The sequence below is a fragment of the Ambystoma mexicanum genome, chromosome 4p (assembly GCF_040938575.1).
Source record: "Ambystoma mexicanum isolate Mex_15411 chromosome 4p, UKY_AmexF1_1, whole genome shotgun sequence".
Lineage (NCBI taxonomy): Eukaryota > Metazoa > Chordata > Amphibia > Caudata > Ambystomatidae > Ambystoma > Ambystoma mexicanum.
Window position 1 is genome coordinate 123,022,482 of NC_090927.1, and position 14,608 is coordinate 123,037,089.

At 51.8% G+C, this 14,608-nt stretch overlaps 1 protein-coding gene across 10 annotated transcripts in view; it reads right to left on the minus strand.

The window, feature by feature from the left end:
- The window catches only part of AGBL5 (AGBL carboxypeptidase 5), a 1,732,162-nt gene that overhangs the window by 792,606 nt on the left and 924,948 nt on the right, over positions 1-14,608 (minus strand). For all 10 annotated transcript variants that reach the window (XM_069605526.1, XM_069605530.1, XM_069605525.1 and 7 more), the window contains one exon: positions 2,256-2,391. In XM_069605526.1, the coding sequence (XP_069461627.1) occupies positions 2,256-2,391 (136 nt within the window). The remainder of the gene's footprint in view (positions 1-2,255; positions 2,392-14,608) is intronic.

Here is a 14,608-nt window from a genome sequence, read left to right on the forward strand (position 1 = left end):
CTCTACTCCTCCCTCCCCCCCGTTTGCCTCCCTTAGTCCCCTCCCCACTCTTGATTGATCTCTCCCATTGCACCGGATGAGGTCGCTAGATTAGTCTGCTCTATGAAGTCTCCTCCAAACAGGTGCTCACCTGCTCTTCAAGAACTATCAAGGACATCTCTCTTGCCCCTGCCTTGACTGACTTCTGTAACCATTCCTTTGCCACTGGCTCTTAACCAAAACCCCTCAAGCACTCCTTTGTGCATAATCTCATAAAAAAGCCATCTGCAGACCCTTACTGCCCTTTCCTGGGCATACTCCTGGAGAAGTTGGTCACTCCCCAACTGACCCACCACACTGAATCTGCTGGCCGTCTTCACAACCACCAGTCTGGCTTCAGAACATACAGAAGCACGGAAACTGCTCTCCTGAACACTCATGAAGATCTGCTCTGAAATCTTGATTCCAACTCTCCCTCCGTTCTGATCCCTCTCGATCAGATTCCTCTGCCTTTGACACAGTCAATCATGCCATCCTCAAACCAGCTCCTCGACACCCTAGGCATCACAGACCAGGCAATGGCTTAGCTGACCACCTTCCTAGCTAACCAACCTTACTGAGTGCGATTGGGCCCTTTTCTCTCCGCCTCCTCACTCTTTTCCTCAGGGCTCTATCCTATTGTCGTGGCTCTTCACTATACACCTTGCCCCTCTGGCCCACCTGATCTCCACCTTATCGCCTCACTTCCAGTGGTTTGCCGAGGAGAGAAAGCTCTCCTTCAGCTTCCCTCCTCTATCCCCTCTTCTTCCTATCTCATACCGGACTGCTATCCAAGCATGGTGTTCAGCTGATACCTACCTTAATGCCAGTAAGACCGGGTGGATCCTTCTCATTAGGACGCCTGCTCCCAGCCCCCACTCTCTGTCCGCCCTCCTTGGGCACTCACCCTCTTGCGAGGCAAAAAACCTTGAGGTCATCTTTGACACCTCTTTCCCCTACCCTCACATCTCAGACCTTGCCAAGAAGTTCATTTTCAGCTCCAACTCCTCAGAAGTATTCTCCCTTTCCTCACCTTTCCCCAGAAACTCTGGGTCACCAGAGCTCTGGTTCTCTCTAGGCTGGACTACTGTAACAGCCTCTTCCTCAATCTGCCTCTCTCCTCCCTTCGCCCTCTTCAACTAATCAAGAATAGGGCTGCAAGACTTATCCTTGGCCTCAAGCGCAGGGATTGCATCTCTCCAGCCCTAAAATCTCTCCACTTGCTCCTGGTGGCTGCAAGGATCAAATTCAAGGCCCTCCACATAATCCACAAGGCTTTCTAGGACCCGGCAACCTGCTACATCCAAATTTAATTTAATAAATACCTCCCTGCTATAGTCCTCCAGCCCCCTAGCCCCAACTATCTGCAGGTCAGACATTTCTCCGCCTTCCTGCTCCCATCAGACTTGAGCCGGATCTCCTTAAGTTAAGGAAACTTCTCAAGACTCTTCCCCTTTTCTTGCTAATATCCCTCTGCCACTGCGACTGGTGCCCGTGTCTTAGAGGGGCCAGGCCGCCCTCTCATCGTCTAGTTCTCCCCAGCATCCCTAACCAGCACTTGCCCTCTGGCACCCTTCCCTGACTAGCCTAACTCTGGTCCCCCCACACCATCCCTCCCTCCAACCAGCTGACCTGTACCCCCCGTTTGCCCTGGTACTTGCCCTCCTGGGATCCCTTTAGCACTTGCCCACCCCCCTGGGCACCCACCCCCCTACACTTCTCCCCTGCCCCCTAACCTTAACCCAGTCCTTCCGCCCTGACCTGCCCCCTTCCCCTGCACTTATTGCTCACTGCACTTGCATGGGGTGAATGTCACAAGGCCTACGAGGGCCATTTATTGTTTCTCCTCTGTCAACCCTCAGAACCCCCCTGGCTTTTTTGTCTTGATGCACCTTGAACCACTTGTGTATAGGCGCCATCAAAATGTCCAATAAATAAAATAAATCAGTACACCAACTCCCATTAGAAGGCTGTGAAAATAAATTACAGGGTTCCTTCTCTGCAATAAAGACTGCTGCTGTCCCAAACACAAGATTTACAAATCAATGGTTCACCACTAGAAGCGTTAAATGGACATCCTTTATTTCTTGCGACTCCAAGAGCAGATATTTACCAACCAAACAATGCTACATACTAACATTTTAATATTCACAAACCCCAAATAAAGGTGAATTTCCACATGACTAGAATTAACAAACAACGGCTTAATGTCAACACCAGTGTGGGTTACAAGTTACCTGTTCAAAGATGTCTGTGGTGTACTTGGGTGGGAATGCTGGAGGAGGGGGAGGGCTTGCCCTGCCATTGTCATGACAGGCCACAGGAATGGCATTGACAGATCGTCCAGTGTTATAGTTGCATTCCAACGTGTAACTGTGTAAAAAAAAACAGAAATTAATAGGACGGCAGTATATTCATACTAACAAAAGAAAAACAATACTTTATTATAATGTTCTGGGCAACAAAACTCACTTTTCACCATTTCCACAAATTAAGCAACAATACACTGGCAGACATGGATTTTGCTAGTATTCGTTAATTACGCATAAAATTGCACAACTGAATAAATAACATTGAAATGGATTTAGAGCAGGTGATGCATGATCAACATTTTTTATATTAAAAAACGGTATCCAGCTAAATTGTCGAAAACTTTTTCTCGAAATGCCATTTTGTGGCAAAAAAATGCTGAAAAAAAAATGACAAATGGTCTTTTTATTTTATGTTTTATTTTTGTTTCGTTTGTAAAAAAAAAAAGTGTAAAAAAATTAAATTAAAAAAAAAAACAGGGTTCGGGGGGACCTCCGCCCCCCCCCCCACCCCCTGGTTTAAAGAAAAAAAAAAAACATTCGGAAAAAAAATTCTGCATTTTGGTGTCGAAAAAATGGCCTTTCGAAAATCTGACGTTCGAAAATGTCACTATGAACCATAAAATACATGTTTCAAGTCTCATTAGGACTTCCAGCGCCACAGCCAATGGCAGATTAAATCCCTAAAAACGACAAGTAAAAACTTAAAGGGAGGAGACCACCATGCAAAATGGCAGCCTGAGCAAGTCGCTCCCCAAACCCACTTGAATGAAAAACAACAACCGCAAGATCAGAACACCCCATTACCGTTGTAAGGTCAGGCGGTCGGGCTGAATATGCAGGCCCCCACTGGAGCAATTGGGAAAGCTAGTGGCGAGCCCTGTGCGGTGAGACCGGGAGGGCCGCAGACAGGAGGGAAGGCCGTTGCATGGAGAAGGCAAAGACAGCAGCACACGATGAGGGGCACCGCAGGGGTAGCCATAGCAGTGTTCTGTAGGATTCGGACGAGATGCAAGAGGCCTGTAAGGGGTGAAATGAGCGGAGGGCCGGTACACAAGGCAGACAGGAGAGCCCAGTTACAGCAGTGGACCATAGGCCACCAGAAGAAGAGTGTGCCCCACATCGCATCCTAGAGGAGGAGCGGTACATGCGCAGCAAAGTCGTTGAAGGCCCGGGGGTGCCTTAAGCAGAATTTAAGAAAAGAGCAGCGATAAGGGGCACCCCAGGGCCATGTGGCAGATCTTGAGAGGACTTGGGGCCCAAGCCCCTGTGCCTGAGAATAGAAGTCAGGAGGTATGTGGGACAAGGGGCAGCAGAGAGGGAAAGTCTAAGCCCCAGGAAAGGCGTATTGGCAGAGGCATCATGGGCAGGGGCGGGCAGCAGCTCAGAGGAACAGACATAAGGGGAAAAAGGGGCTCCAGGGAGGGGCACCCATAAGCAGTGACCAGAGGCGGTGGGAGCCTAGGTTCCTGTAAGCAGTGGCCAGAGGAGGCGGGAGCCTAGAGACGTCCCTGGCAAGGCAGCTCTGAAGGAGGCCGTAGGAGTGTCCAAGGAAAGGGACCCATGAGGAAGTTAAGGGGAGCATGCGGAGCAGTTAAGAGGAGCCCACGGAGTGCAGAGGAGGGTAAGGAGGCTGTGGGACATTAGCTGTGGCCTGCAGACTGGACATTAAGTGGATAGCCTAGAGTCGCTCAGATGAGCAAACGGAAAGTATCCCTGGGGGAAGAAGTTGCAACTAAGACTGATATCAACACACTGTTGGAGGAGATCCGGTAAATGAGGGGGGATATCTAATCTATGAAGGTGCTAAGAGGTACGGAGGAGAAAGTGGAGGAGAGTGTGGAGGCACTTGAGTAACCAGCTGTCGGCAGACATTGTGGAGATGACGTTGGATGCTAGGATTAAGGAACTGGAGGTTAAGCTGCAGGGCATCTCATTGAAATTCAATGATTTAGAGAACAGAGAGATGAGGTGTAACGTGCGCACAATGAAGATTAAGGAAGTATATTGTGGAAAGTCCTCTGGCCCTGGAAAAGAATGTCAAAACAAGAATCCTCTCCCTAATCTCCTGCGAAGACTAATCAATGGATGACATCATATTTGACCGGATTCACAGAGCTAGATGCCTGGCGGGAGGAGCACGGTCTGTGCTGGCGAAGTGCCATTATTACAGAGCTAAAGCAATCCTTTTGGAGAAAGCCAGGAATCAATAGAATCTCACTTACGAGGGAACCAAGATCGACATATTGCAAGAACCCTCGGTATTCACCCTAGCGAGAAGGAGAGACTGTTGGACTTTTTACTCAATGGTTGCAAGAACACAGATTTAAATACACGTGGGAATATCCCTATTCCCTTACCTCTGAAAAAGGAGCTTAGGACTTCTGCATAACCAACAGGGAAGGGCGCATTGCACTACCTCAAAGAACTGGGCTAGGGAAAGGGGTCCAAACAGGCGAGAGAAGGGGCTGGGCTTGGACGGCCCGACGAGAGAAGCATGGGGAGACGGGATAAGACAGCAGGCACTCGGAAATTTAGGAGGCTTAACACGCCGCCCCATAAACATGAGGAAAGTCTCACAGTGGAGGATCGATCCCCAAAGGGGACTGAACAGGGGTGGGGGTGTAATGAATCAGATTATGCCCTCACTCCTTTCCCGGAAGTGGCCTCTCCTCATGTGACCAGTGGACGGCAGCCACAACCTGATCCTGACCATGGATGCAGCTATTTGAGGGAGGATCACATGGGGGGTGGCATCCCTCAGGGTGTGGCGTGAGACATCATTGGATGAGACATGGTATCTCCCCACCCCCCCCCCCCGTCCCTTTACATTCCACATGCTTTGTTGGTATATTGTAATTGCCCTCTGCAACCCACAAAGCATCTTGACAATATCCCTCAATATTGTGAAACCAACCTACTAGCAAACACTGACGCGAGGAAGAGGGCAACAAGAAGGAACAAGTTACTTACCTGTAACTGCTGTTCTACAGCATGGGTCTGGCATGGATTCACATGCTCATGAATATTCCCAGTCAGGGTGGGAATCCTCGGTAAAGAAAAAATCAGTATCAGTTTTGTTTCTGATCTGTCTTTCTTAGTAGTAACCAATCACTGGTCTCTGGGTCATACTGCCCCCAGCCAATGACTGCCCTCTCCCTAAGCCCCTCCCCTGGCAGCCATCCTCAGATTTGGTAGCATGTAAAGTGGCAGTATGACCAAGTGAAGAGCCGCAGAGGGGTAGGAGGGAGGGTTCGCATGTGAATCCATGCCAGACCCATGCTGGAGAACAACAGTTACAGGAAAGTAACTTGTTCCTTCTCCAGCATGTGGTCTGGCATGGATTCACATGCTCATGAATATAAGAATACATAGCAGTACACACATGCACAACCACGGGAGGTGGCAAAAGGCTCAACATTAAGCATTACATTAGCTCAACATTAAGCATTACATAAACTCAACATTAAGCAACTCTTACCTCCTCACCAGGCCCATCTTCAGGCGATAGGTTGCGCAGCACTGCTTGGCCGACTCTGGACTCCTCCCTGGAATCCCGGTCGATGCAGTAGAATCTCGTGAAGGTGTGCGTCGACCTCCACGTAGCAGCCCCGCAGGTGTCCAGCAGGGGCACACCAGACAAGAACGTGGCTAGCAGGCGCTGCACCTTGTCTAAAGTGGCCTTCATCCTTTCCTCCGACGGAGACGCCAATCGTTCCAGGGTATCCAGCTTCGCTCCCAGAAACAGTGCCATCTGCAACGGAACCAAATGGGATTTCGGGTAGTTGATGCAGAAACCCAGCTCTGTGAATAAGCGGACGGTCTTCGCCGTGTGATCGACGGCGAGTCCTCTTGTCCTTGCACGGATGAGCCAGTCGTCCAGGTAGGGGTAGACGTGAATCCCCTGCAGGCGCAGCCACGCCGCCACTGGTGCTAGGCACTTGGTGAACACCCTGGGTGCCGACTTCAATCCGAATGGCAGAGCTCTGAATTGGTAGTGGCGTCCTTGGACCATGAATCTTAGGAACTTTCGGTGTCCTTTTAGGATGAGGAAGTAAGCATCCTCAAAGTCCAACGACGATAGGAAGTCGCCCTCCTCCAGCTGTCCCAGCACGTGCTGGAGAGTGACCATCCTGAACTTCTGTGCCTTGATGCATTTGTTCAACTGACGTAGGTCCAGGATGGGGCGCCAACCGCCTGTCTTCTTTCTGACCAGAAAGTATCTTGAGTATACTCCGGAGCCTCGGAGCCTCTTGGGGCCGAGCTCGATGGCACCTTTCTTGAGCATCGCCTTTACCTCCAACACCAGTTGAGGGATGTGATTTTCCTTCCTTGCCACGGAAGGAATGCGGGGACCCTTCTTTTGGAATTCGAGAGTGTGCCCGTGGGCCAGGGCATCCAGCACCCAATGGTCGGTGGAGATGGACGCCCACACGCTGACGAACTTCGCCAGCCGGCCTCCCACCGGGGTGCTTCGGTGGGGGCCCGATGCTACAGCCGGTTCAATCTTGCTTGAGGGCGGCGTTGCCACCTTGGCGACGACGCGGAGATCCTCCTTGCTTGCCGCAACCTCTGTAAGCCTCCTGGGACGAGGAGTGGGCCGCCTGCCGGTACGTAGAGGAGCCACCGCCTGATCCCTTGGAGGCCCCCTGTCTGCCTCCGGCGCTCCGAAAGGGCCGTTGTTGCTGAAGGACTGCCAGGGCTCGGGCCATCTCTGTGTCGGCCTTGATGGCCTGCAGCGACTCATCATAATAATAATAATAATAATTTTTCATTTATATAGCGCTACGAACCCTCAGGTATCTGAGCGCTGCTTATTATTACACCCACGGTGTGTGGCGCTTATTTATCGACCTCGGAAGGATGAAAGGCTGAGTTTGGCCCCGCCGGGATTCGAACCTGCGTGAGCAGGCTCTGCACTGATGTCAAAGCGAGAGCTCTACTCGCTGTGCCACTTGACCGGCTTCATCCACCATTTTCCCAAACAGGTTGTTGCCGTCGAACGGCATGTCCAAAATCCTGGTCTGCACGTCCTGACGGAAGTCTGTCGCTTGAGCCAGTCTCGTCGTTGAAGGCAAACACCATTGGCCTAACTGGCGAAACCCGGTGTCGGCAATGTCCGTTGCCACCGTAATGGCGTGGTCCGACGCCACCTCGCCATCCTGCAGAATCTCCAGGGCCTCCGCTCTCTTGTCCTCTGGTAGGAAGTCCAGTAGGGGAGCTTTCTTGTACCATAGCTCCCTGTCGTAACGGGCCACAATCGCTAAGGCATTGGCTGCCTTTTTTGTCGTCGCCGCCGACGAGATGACCCGTCGCCCCATGGCGTCCAATTTCTTACCCTCGCCGTCAGGTGGGGAAGTAGAGGTTGAGGCTGTCGCCACTGCCGCCTTCTTCTTGGCCGCCGCTGACACGACCGAATCCGGCATAGGTTGAGTCCTGAGGCATAAAGGGGCGGCGTCGGGGACCCGGTACTACTTCTCGTACCTGTCCCTCTTGGCAGGAGTTGTGGACTGGTTCTTCAGGATCGCAAGTCCCTCGTCCCAGATATCGTCGAGTAACGGTACCGCGAGGACAGTCTTTCTCTTGGCCTCTCGCCGTTGATAGAGGAAACCCTCCTTCTGTTCCTCGGGGAAGAGCTTGGATGCCCTGGCGATCATGGCGTGAAAGGAGCCAATTTCGTCGGGTGGGGAAGCCCGAGAGAGTGGTGATGGAAGGTCTGTCCTGTCGTCACCACCGTCATCATCCGTCCCAGTCGTCGTATCTGTCGCCGTGTCATCCCTGGGGTCCGGAGTGGGGGATGAGGGCTCCACGGGTCGTGGGGGCAAGAAGGGCGGGGAGGGATGAACTCTCCTCCGCTTGTTCGGAGGGCTTCCCGACGGGCCCGGTTCTGGATCGTCCGCCGGGGTTCGTGGTAATCTCGTCCTCATATCCGTGCATAAGGTTTGGATTGCCATCAAAATGGCCACTGAGTTGTCCTGAGGCTCGGGCAATGGCTGCGACGGGAGGGATGGCTGCTCCTCCACTGGGGCCTCCTCGGCGCCACCGTCGCTTTCTTCGACCACCTCTTCGGGATCCCTTCTCTGGGATCGTACCTTCTCGAACCTCTCATTGAGGTTCTTCACGGTTTCCACTAGCTCCTCCTCAGAGGCTGAATCCGTGTCTGTAATGGCCACCGGCCCTTCCCCCACTTTTTCCACCGGGGTCTTCACAGGGGTCTTGTCGATGGGCTGGAAAGAGGATTCACTCCGCGGTGGCAGGGAAACTCTGGGCCCCGAGATCGCCTCCACTGGTGTAGCTTCCCCAGGGCCGCCGCGACTCCCACGATAGAGGCCTTAGCCGGGTGAATCAAGGTCTTCGCCACCTTTGGTGCGCTTGAGGCCTTCACCTTGGGGGGAGGGTCACCGCCTCGCTCCCCCTCGGCCGAATCCTTAGTGATCGACCAGTGCCTCTCCAGAAGCTTACCCGGGTTCTCAGATTTCCTATTCCCCGAACCAGAGCGTTGGCTCGTGGTTGATGGTGCCGGGGAAGGCGCGCCCTGCCTGGCAGCCGAAGAGCCCGACCGTTCGGCCCTCCCGGTGCCCGTGGACTCGCGGTGCTTAGCCTTCTGTTGGGTGCCCGTCGCCGAGGCACCCTCACAGGACTTAGAAGACCGCTCTGACCTTTTCTTCTTCTCACCTGCTGGGCCCTTATCCAGCCAGCTGGCAAGGTGGGTACGACGATCCCTCATGGTTCGTTCCGATAGATTCTTGCAGAATGCACAGTCCTTCTCCACATGAGTCTTGTCCTCATGAAGGCAGGAGAGACATCTCGAATGCTCGTCCTCCTTGAAAACATTCTGTAACCCGCATCCAGGGCAGTTCCTGAACAGCTTGGATCTGGGCATCTAGCTTCCCTTGTCCTGGGCCATGTCCATGGTAGGCCTCAGATCTTCTGGAATCCTCCAAGAAGCGTAACTCGAAGAAAACTTCACCCTTGAGGGGCGTAGAAAATTCCGAATCGGGTCCCCCTTGATCGGAAATAGAACGGTGAAGCTTGAGGCTCGATTTAACCGAAAAATGAGAAAATCTCTTTGAAAAAAGCACGAAAACGCAGTTAAAGCTTGAGAGCTATAGCACGAGGACTCCCAACACTTGAACGTGCGGTAAACATCTGAGGATGGCTGCCAGGGGAGGGGCTTAGGGAGAGGGCAGTTATTGGCTGGGGTCAGTATGACCCAGAGACCAGTGATTGGTTACTACTAAGAAAGACAGATCAGAAACGAAACTGATACAGATTTTTTCTTTACCGAGGATTACGAGCCTGACGACGGGGAATATTCATGAGCATGTGAATCCATGCCAGACCCCATGCTGGAGAATGAAGATTGCTCAACTGAAGCAAAACGAGCAGCCAGTTGGAGAAATCCGACTGGTCTAGGCATCTCTATAGAGCCTTTTTCCACTTGTAGCCCGCTCGAGGGACTTTTTTTCCTTCCTGCTTCCATGTGCCCGCCCTGGTCCCCTCCCACCTGTGATCTGTCATGATCTCTGCTTCCAAAAGAAAAGTACTTGCCCGACTCCCTTGGAAGCAGACCCATAACCCCGGTTCCGAGTGCCAGCCAGTCCCAATTGGGACCTTTTGGACCCTGTCCTGGCGCCAGTGGCACCAGGCTCATAAAGATGCCCAGTCCCAGCGCTGGAAGCGCCGGGCTCATAATGCTTGGGTGGACTTACCTGCAGCAGACCATGCTGCTTACTTACCTGCCAGTTGAACCCCTGATCCTCTTCTGTTTGGGACTACTTTTCCTGTTGGGTGGGGCAGGAGCCACTCCCTAGGTTCAGAACACTGGAACTCTTCTGGAAAGCAGGAACTCTTTTCTTAGGCGTGGCTGTGGAAGGAGACACCTAAGCACTACAGGAGGCTATTTAAACCACACCCGATGGATGAATCTTGCTTTGCGTTATTCTGCATTCTCTGCAGCAGAACGCTCATCGTGTCTTCTGCTTCTGATCCTGGGCCTGAGGGAACAAAGGCTTACCATCCTGGAATCCAGTCTTCAGCAGCACCTGTAAAGACAAAGAAAGAACAGGTTAGCACTACGGCGTTCTGTGGCAACGCATCTCTTATCTGGTCCATCGGCTGTCACCAACGCCTCGCGCTGCATTCCGGCATCTGAAAGACAAAGGCTTACCTACTCTTCGCATGCTCCGGAGGTCTTCGCACTGCATTCCGGCATCTGAAAGACAAAAGCTTACCAGCTCTTCGCACGCTCCGGAGGCCTTCGGCGCTGCATCCCGCATCTGAAAGACAAAAGAAGGTGCGTTTAAAGACATTGGGCAACTTTATTACTCACGTGCCATTACTCCTTCCCACACCGAATCCAGTGGGTAGTCCAGCACCCTTCAGCTTCTCTAAAGCTCCGAACTTGTACCTGCAAGATAAAAGGGACAGTTAGTGCGCATCGTGAAGCAGGCTACAAGCGCTTACTTACGTGCTTCCAGGCGCTTCTATTCCTCACGCAGGTTCGATCCTCAACTCTCATCAGCCCGCCATCCGCCATCGCCGGAACCCTGCAAAACAAGAGATATCATTACAAAAGACTTTTAAGACATTTGAAGTGCCCAGAACTTACCGTTCGTGCAGTTAACGACGGACAGCAGTCCTCTGAGCTCAAGAGGCCTGCACCCTTATCCAGTGAAGAAACTGGTTACGGCACCCTGCCCCGAGGCAGATGGAGAGCTCGGCGTTCACTTACCTAAGGTGAGGGTGTTAACCTTTGGGGTTCTACAGGAAGAGGAGAGAGGCACCCAATAACCCCAGTTCATTAATCCCATATTTTCTATCTGCAGACATCTTACTCTTCGAGTCAGACATACAGTGCACAGAGGTCCAGCCCAAAGAGCCAACCGTGTGTTACACATCACCTTTGAAGATACGGCATTCACCCAGTCAAGACTGGCGCCTCTGCGGGAATCAGGTGAGCGTTACATGATCTAATTGGGACTGAGGCCCCCCTTTTGAAGTCCTCCACCCAGGGGAGTCCAATGCGCGTGAAGCCCCCTCGGCAAAGGGCCCCAATCAAAGGGCAGCTCCTACAGAAGCAGCTACAGACTGTTTGCCTGTGTTCGGCTGTGGAGCATGCAGCGCAGCCATCAACCAGCAGCAACTGACAAGGTAAGAAAGGTGTGGGCAAGGGGACCAGCCATTACTGCTCTCTATTAAACTGTCCCCCCTCTCATTACTCCTACTAGCTAAGCTTGCAGCATGCTGCACGTCGCTCACAGCTGTATGGTATTGTAAGGAAGGCATGGTATCAAAGTAAGAGACACAAGTGATCACAGTTCAAGGGTGTTAAACTGTAAAATGGGTGAGCTAAATGCCTAATCTAAACCTAAATCTAAGATGGGAGCAAGCTACGATCATAAAATAATAATACAGTCCTAGTAGAGTCCAGTCAAATAAAAAGGGCCTATACTAAAAAAAAAAAATTAAAAAAAAAGACAATCCTTACCGCTACGCTACCAAAATAATGTGGGATAATGTTCATAAGAAAAGAAAGAAGTGTTCACAAAATGATAAGTCAGAATCTTGTGGCCGGGGGACAAAGTGGGACTCTTGAGCACAGCACACTCCTGGGCATCTCTGGCACAGCTTACAGTCCTCTTCTCTATATCAGGGCCTTCTGATATGATATGGCATTTGTAACGCACCTATACACAAGTGTTTCAAGGTGCGATGAGGCAAGGAGGGGGGGAACAGAGGTAGGACAGAGACAACGATCTTACTAGGCCAAGTGACATTGAGATCGCGCAAGTGCAGGGGAGGGGGGAAAAGTGCCAGGGGAAATGGGAGGGGGCAGTGCTGTACATGGGATCAAAACAATAACAAGAAGAGCGGCCAGCAGGTGGCAGGTGCCAGGGTAAGTGCAGACAGCAGGTGTCCAAAATTGCAGGTAGGGGGACTGTAGGGTTAAAGATACAGACCCAATTGCAAGGGTTGCCGGCAGTGCGGTTGTGCAACTGGGCGGGCAGGCACCTGGGCCCGAAATCAGAGGGTAGCCAGGTGACCAGTGCAGTATCAGACAGGAAATCAGCAGGAGAGAGGAATAGAGAAGGCAGAAGCAAAGACGAAGGTCTTGAGGTGCTTCCGGAACCGTAGATGGTTCTCCTCAAGTTTCAGAGAGTCAGGGATGCTGTTGCAGAGGGAGGTCCCAGCCATCTACCACCAACTTGTTGCTTGGAGAAGCAACTGACCCTGAGGGAGTTGGAGGTGGAGGAGCGAAGCGCTTGAGTAGGAAGGTATTTACAAAGAGAGAGTTGGAGGTATTGAGTTCCAAAGCCCCAGAAGGCCTTAGGGACAATGCAGAGGATCTTTTACTTAATCCTTGCAGCCAGTGGGAGCCAATGGAGAGATTTCAGTGCTCGAGACATACGATCCCTGTGCTTGAGGCCAAGGACAATTCTCGCAGTCCTGTTCTGGGTGAGTTGCAGAGGTCCGAGAGTAGAAGCAGGCAGATTTAGAAAGCGGCTGTTGCAGTAGTCCAGCCTAGAGAGAACCAGAGCTCTAGAAACAGTGAGCTTCTGGGGTAGGGAGAGGAAAGGAAGAATACCTCTGAGGAGGTGCAGTTGGTAGTGTGACTTATTAGAAATGTCGGAGATGTGAGGAGAAAAGAAGTGTGGAGTTGAAGATGACCCCAATGTTCTTAGCCTCACAGGTGGGAGCAGGAAGAGGGCCAAGGGAGGCCGGCCAGAGAGTGACAGGAAAGGAGGGTGCAGGTGTGCCGAGGAGAATCTCCGTCTTACTGGCATTAAGGCAGAGATCGTTGGTGGCACACCACTCCTGGATAGCAGCCAGACAGAGATGAGAGAAGGAGAAGAGGTGGCAGAGGGGAGCCTAAAAATGTGCTGAGAGTCATCCGCATAGCACTAAAATTTGGGGCAGAGAGCAGCAAGGCGGTGAGCGAGAGGTGCCAGGTATTGGTTAAAGAGCCAGGGAGAGAGAAGTTAGATCCCTGGGGAACACCACAGGTAGAGAGTGAGATAGAGGAAAGGAAGGACCCAAGTTGGACCTGGAAGGGTCGATCAGAGAGGAACGAGGTCAGCCAGGCTAGGGCCTGATCTGTGATATCCAGGTTATCATGGAGCCGATTGAGAAGGATGGCATGGTTGACCGTGTCAGAGACACAACAGAGATCGAGTAAGATGAAGATAGAGGGGAGATTAGAATCAAGGTTAAAGAGCGGGTATTCACAGATGTTCAGGAGAGCAGTTTCCATACTTCTGGCTGCTCTGAAGCCAGAAGGATGGTCATGGAGACAACCAACAGATCCAGTGTGAGGATTAAGCTGGGAGATGGCCATATCTGTGGCCAAGTCTATTCTCATAAAAAGTCTCTTGCTTCAGAGGGCCTGGTATGTCAAAACAACAAAGCAAAAGTTCCTTCTGCTAATTTTCACGTCGAGCGATTACCCTTCACCCTTGGATCCCTTTCGATTGTACAAGGGGTTTGGCTTGACCCTTGTATGACCAGCTTGACACCTTACGCCAGCCTTCCCTATGGCCTCTTGGTACTTGTAGTTTCAATGCTCTTCAATCTCAACACATTCTCTCTGTTCAGGACAGGGGTACCAGCCAGAGACCTGCAGAGAATGATCACCCACGTGGCGCCGGACCCCTCTATCTCTGGTAACAGGTTTGTTCACAAAAAAAGACTTGCGTCTATTATTCTTCTTAATGTTGCCATTGCAACCTTGAGCCTAACACAGTCCGGTCCACTATCAGGTTCTTCCGACTCACTGGCTGTGCTGAACTCATTGGCGTTTCTTTTGCCGCTAGAGACAAGGACGGTACCCACGATGACAACTGCGTCCCCCCGCCCCGGCTATCAATGCGGGGGGATTCCATGTACCGCTGACTTTAGTCTGAGGCTACGCAAGTCTGGGTTGAAAAGGGCAACTCCCTCCTTGACGTCCTTTCAGGTCTCGCCGCCTTTCTCCTCCATTTGAACTGCCGTCCTGGAATAGCTGCTTCCTTGTGCGTTCAGCCTTGCTCAGAGTGTGCTCTTGTGTTCCGCCTTTTATCCCTATGGCAAAGGGAAAGGGTAGTCAGGTGTGTGTAGTTGTCTGCAATTGCCTGACTCTGCCTGACCCTTGTGTTGGGACATTCAGGTTCTGGTATTAGTCCGTTGTCGTTCACGGTGTGAGAAAGTGTGTGTTGGAAAAGGGGGCGGATAGAGTTTCTGTTGTGAAGTTGCTTATTCAGAGAGTAATGCATAATAGGCATGAATTAGAATGCTATGTAAAT